Source organism: Felis catus, chromosome C2 (genome assembly GCF_018350175.1).
Source record: "Felis catus isolate Fca126 chromosome C2, F.catus_Fca126_mat1.0, whole genome shotgun sequence".
In the NCBI taxonomy this organism is placed as follows: Eukaryota; Metazoa; Chordata; class Mammalia; order Carnivora; family Felidae; genus Felis; species Felis catus.
Genome location: NC_058376.1, coordinates 45,773,718 through 45,779,717, shown reverse-complemented (window position 1 = coordinate 45,779,717; position 6,000 = coordinate 45,773,718). Strand labels below are relative to the sequence as shown.

Sequence of the window (6,000 nt, the reverse complement as noted above, 5' to 3'; positions counted from 1 at the left end):
GGGATAAGAGATTTAACCGATTTATAAAGTAGAAATTTGGTAGGGAAATATATTAAAAAATGGATTTTTAGGGAAATGTGGTTGAGATTCATTCTTCACCATCTCTTCGGAAGACCTTCTGTAAAGACTGCTTTTCAGGGATTGGATTTGGATTTGTTTTCCCTTCATAGGCTGAGATAGGCCTTAGAACTATAGCCAGAAGGCTGTTTTATTCAGGTGATAGCTGGATAGATTTTAAAGAGTAATGCAGAGTGAAATAACAATTTTTTTTATTATGGCATGCATAACTTACTTATCAACAACTAAGATAACTTAGTGCAAAAGTGCTATAATTCTTGATTCTTGTTAAGCCAAGAGCTTTGTAATTTGATTGCTTTTGAAATGATTTACAAACCTAACATCTCTTCTTGATTGTGTATTGTTTTTACATCCCCCCCCCCAAATATGCCTTATACTCTGAGGTACTGAATTGGTTATATATTGGAAAAGGACCACCCAGAAAATAAAATGAAAATGTTTTTTTCAACTCTCTGATTTTCAAAATCTCAAAAGCTTCTCAGTAGTGTGAAATAGGAAATTTAAAATAAAGCAAGTACATGAAGGTATATGCATATTGAAGTTATCAAAAATCATTACTGAAAGCTGTGATTTCTGTAAGTTACTAATTTTCTTTATGTAATTAAATTCTATACTTATGCATATTAAACGGTTTTAATTACTAGACAGGTACACTAGTAAATCTCAAAATATTTCCTGTAAAGTTTCCAAATGAATTTGGTAATTTAACTGTTAATATTCCTGGATATCATAATATCCTTGGGATCATGGGGTCTGTGATTGGTAGTCAATGAAGAAATAGATATCCTTATTTTTTTAATGTTTCTGTTTAATCATGCACACCTATTTCAATCATGTGTGCACGCAACATTTCTGACCATGATGAGGTTCAAAATTACATGTAAGATTATCATGCTTACAGTTCTGAAGAATATAAATGTAATTTTAAAGAAATTTTAAAGAGCATTTGAGGTAAGACACAAAGTGAAAAGGTAGTTTTATAATACTAGAGGAAGATGTTAGGGAAGAAAAAAAGAAATATAAATCAGATATAGAAAAAAGAAATCTGTATTAAGAAAAAAATTCTTAACAGTGAACTTTAATCTTTCAAGTACTGAATGCCCATCTCAAAGAAGTTTAAATACTTTATAGAATTTATTTCATCAAAGTATACAGATGTTGCTGACAGAGTCCTATGGAAGACCATAATTATTCTATTCCTTATGTTTCTAAATACCTTTTTTGTTGTATTATAAAAATAAATATATATGATTAATAAATTTAATCTGTTTTACATCTGTTCTTATTTAATATATATTTGAAGACAGTAAATATGGAAATTTTATATTTCCTCTAAATGTATCCAGATTTGTGTAAATGTATCAAGCAAACTGCAGATAGTGTATGAGTGATGCATGACCATGCAAGTGATGGGTAGAAAATGTTGCTATTTCTGACACACTTACTTAAAAAGTGATGAATTTCTCACTTTTTTTCTTTTTTTTAATATACTTTAAGGAATACTTTAAAGACTCTTCCTTCTAGTTCTATACAATTTTTATTTGAAATGAGAAAAAATTAAGCTGCAGTAGGCAAAAATTGGGAGATAAATCAGCAAAAGAAATGTATGTGGAAGGGTCTAGTCTAATGGGACAGTCAACAAATCTTAAAAGAAGAATAAAAGAAAGAGTGAGTCTCCTTTAATAGCAAGACAGCTGCTATTAGCAAAAAATGTAATTTAGGTAGGAATTGGAGAATGTGGTTTGGGCACCTTTATCTCTTAAATCAAAGAAAAACCGACTTATTAAATCAGCATCTTTAGATAACCTGCCCCTTTTCCTCTGTCTTAACACATTCTCCCTACTCTTCCACACCTAGCACAGTAGCCTTTTTTTTTTTTTTTTAGTTTCTCAGGCAACAGCTGATTTTACAATTGAATTTATTCATCAAGCAGTACTATTTTGATAAATTGACTCAGCTTAATTCACTGAAAAATGTATTTGCCTTTTTTTGCAGCCTCTGAGAAGATTATGACAATACACTGTAGCTGTGTTCACATTTTTATGTTACTATGTTATGGACTCAGGTTGACACACAATTTATATATGCTCATGTTTTAGGTCTGTTCATACCTTTGGAACATGCAGTGACATACTTGTCTCTTGAGAGGTTCGGAAAACAGCTCAGCATGTTCATGTAACTAACTTATTTTTCATGAACAAAATATAAAAGTTCTTAAACTTGCAAAATGCACCAATATCAGACTGTCAGCCAAATGTATTTATTCTTGGGGCCCTCATACAGCTATCATAAAATTCTGTTTAAATTAATCTTCTTTACATTATATCTAAGGCTACAATCTTAGATCTGTTTTTCAAAGCAATTCCCCTGAAAATAATTAATTTTATCAATGCTTTGAAAATTGCTTTTGCAAACTTATGAAGGTGAACCAAGGGAACAGACATGGTTTTATTTCATGCTTCCTCTATGAAAGCCTTTAGAACACTGGACTCACTCTTGATCTTTCTGGGGTGAGCTTCATAATGTAGGAGAGAAATGTAGTTAGTAAAAATTAAAGGGGAAAAGCCTCTAAACTACCACTTATTATGAAATATGTGGGACACTACAAGGCCAATTTAAAAGAATAGACAAACTCAGCCTTAGAAGATTGAAAAGCACAGAGTGTTTCTCCCTCTTCCTCCCTGATAACCCCCTTCTTAGCGCAGTCACATATGGCAATAATTCACCAAATGAAATCATTGGTCATTGCTGCAAATAAGTCTAACAACATCAGGCATTAACAGTTAAACTATTATAAAATAAAGTAACAATATGATCCACAGAGTTGAATATAATTATCTAAAACATATTTATGTCAGTTTGGAAGCTACCTGATCACAAAACATGAAAGAAAGGTCAACTATTTCTTTTTCATATATCATCAAACTCTAAATACATCCATCATTAAGGAAGCCACACCTGGGAAAATTCCTTTAGGTTAAGTTTGTGAACACTTCCCAAATACTGTTGTACAAAGTTGCACATCCATGCTGAGTTATTTACCATTGTGTAGCGGTAATCTGCAGTGGGCCAGGGTTTCATTTGCAGGTAACTCAGAGAGGAGCTATGAGGCGTGATTTTAAAATCCGGGTTGGAAGCATAAACAAAAGGTGTGTGCCCATTGTCTGAACAGGAGACTGCAGTTTGTGAAGTGATGTTTGGAGAATCGGAAGAGAGGGTAGTAGAGAGGATATCTTTCACTTTAGAAATGCTGAGGCACAAAACACAAGTGCTTGTAGTACTTTCATACATGAAATCCTTTCTCTTGTATGTGCATCATGTGTAAACGTAAAGTTTGGATACTGCTGACTATTCGTCTCTGGTGTCCAATGAGTATGACTCCAATTCTTCTAATATCACTATAAGAGACAAAGATAGAGAGAGGGGAGGGAAGAGGAGAGAGAATATGGACATCTGGTTCATAGATCTGGTAAAGACAAGTTAGGAAATGAAGATTTAGAGACAGAAGATACGCACCATGTCAGATTTGCCTTATGAATTTAACAAAAATTGTGCAACTGGCAAAATGAGAGTTTAAACAAAGATATAAATGAACATCAGGAGTTTGTTACATTTTTCTTCTTCCTGGCACCAGATAATCTATCAAGTCAACCTCAAATTTAAGGGTACAAAGAAATGTTTCAAATTCAGGTACCAGTGTAAGGTTCAGACATTTCATAGAACTGAAAGGTATACAATTTAGATAATGACACAACTTTTCAACAGCATTAGAAAATAATATATAGGGTAGAATGTATAATGTGGACTGTATTGGAGCCCTATGGTCATCCAATAATACGAATAAAATGCCATTGTACTCTGTTGAACTATATGAAATTGCTATTATTACTTCAAAATAATGGCAATTTCATATAGTTCAACCAACCGGCTATCTGTTAAGCACATGCTGAACATGTTTACTGCATCCAGGCAAAGAATCATTTTTGAGACAATGGAAAAATGTCCAACATTTATAATATAGGCGGTATATGTGAGTCATAAGTAATTTGCCTAGGTTAACTATGTTGATATAAAGTCTAGGATGTGAATGAGAGTCATATGTATTTCAGAAAGCATTTACAATTTCTGAAAATACCTATTTGAATTAAACACATTCTTCCAACAGAAAATAGTTAGCAGTGTAGTGTCTAATTTCCACTGGAATGATAATCAGAAATGGTGAGGAAAGATGTGGAAATGCCATACTACCCTTAGGAAATAGTTGAATCATGGTGTTCCTGATACTGCATTTGAATTTGTAATCTCCCGAGTGCAGCGTCTGAATATAATAATAAACCTAGGACCACTTACTCAATGCTCATTCTTGAAATTAGGTCAAAAGTCGTAAACCCTGCTGCCATGAAGTTATTCTTATATTGTCCCATCTTTATAGAATCCAGCCAGTCACCAACTGTGACAAACAAAGGATATTCAGGAACGTCACCAGGAGACTCTGGCACTCTAAAAAAAAAAAAAAAAAAAAAAAAAATCCATTTAACAGTCAGATAAAGAAAAAATTAAATAAATAAAAACAACTCTTTTTTTCCTTTTACAATATCTTATGACTAATATTCTCATACTCCATTAAAAAATCTCTAATTTTCTATCATATTTAAATCAGCCACTTTTATCTGGTCACTTTCATTTGTCAGTTTTTCTTTTTCTGCTTTTTGCCAATATTGGGTTTTATACTTGATGTGAGAAGACCTGCATCTTGCTAACTGCTATTTACTTTTTTCTCTTGCATACATTTGTGTTTTCAAACATAAGGAATAGCCCAGTATCCATCCCCCAAGGACAGTAACTAGCCACAGGCTGTTTACTCTTACACTTTCTAACCTGCCACTGAATCCATGCCCGTTTGCCTTTGCATTTGCTGTGAGAGTCCCTTCTCCTTTTTACAGTGAATTCACTGATCAGTCCTCCACTTATTTGTTCTCAAACATTCAACAAATATTTATTATTTATTAAAAAGTAATTTCCCCTGTTACAGAGCTCACTTGCATGAATAAAATTTACATATGCATCCATGCATAGGGTAAGGTAGACCAAAACACAGATATTACTGTGGTATAAAACAAAAGAAAATCAAAGCAAGGTTGGGTTCACAAGCAAAAGGAATCCAGCATTGATGGATCTTACAGTAAGTCATATAGACATCTGTATTTTTGTTCCTAATATCTAATGCAAAGAGCATTCCAATTGGGGATATTTTTGTAGCTTTAATATAAAAATAATACAGAGGTATTATTTTGGAAAGGCTAGCAGGTGTGTGTGTATTCATAAATACATACATACATATTTGTGTATGTGTATATATGTACATATATGTGTATGTAAATACACATAATAGTTTTATGTAAGGTAAAAATAGAATAAACATGGAAGTAACCTTACAAATTGTAGTAAAATTAACTAAGAATTGTGTAGTTAACTGATTCTGGCAATAGAGTATATTATTCTCCTTATAGAAATACATGAACACTGTAAAAATATTTTATATAGTTTTACAAAATACCTGGCAGTAAAATTGCTTTTATAGTAATAAGTGAGTTTTTAGCCCTCTAGGGTAATAAATATATCATTTAAAAATTATTAGGTCTAGAGTTTATATTAAATAGTAAAGCAATAACCTTTTTTTTTATGTTTGGTATTTGAGTCAAATCAGTATTTTCTAAGTAATGAAAAATATTCCCATTAGAGGCAAGCCATTGAATTATTTTTATTAGAATACTGAAGGATAATCCAACTTTCATTTACTTCACTTTTAATTTTTTATAAAATTGAAGAATGATGGAATCCATAGAGACTTAACTAGATCCATAGTTTTTAACATTCATATTTGGAATACTTCATCATAATAGTTTTTGCCATTCATATTTG

General features: G+C 32.0%; 1 protein-coding gene across 5 annotated transcripts in view; it reads right to left on the bottom strand.

Annotated features, from left to right (window-relative positions):
- Positions 1 to 1,128: 1,128 nt before the first annotated feature.
- EPHA6 (EPH receptor A6) overlaps positions 1,129 to 6,000 on the bottom strand; it is an 854,316-nt gene continuing 849,444 nt past the window's right edge. For all 5 annotated transcript variants that reach the window (XM_019839578.3, XM_019839585.3, XM_023238878.2 and 2 more), the window contains 2 exons: positions 4,429 to 4,578; positions 1,129 to 3,476 (listed from right to left, as the gene is read on the bottom strand). In XM_019839578.3, the coding sequence (XP_019695137.1) occupies positions 3,362 to 3,476; positions 4,429 to 4,578 (265 nt within the window). In that variant the 3' untranslated portion in view covers positions 1,129 to 3,361. The remainder of the gene's footprint in view (positions 3,477 to 4,428; positions 4,579 to 6,000) is intronic.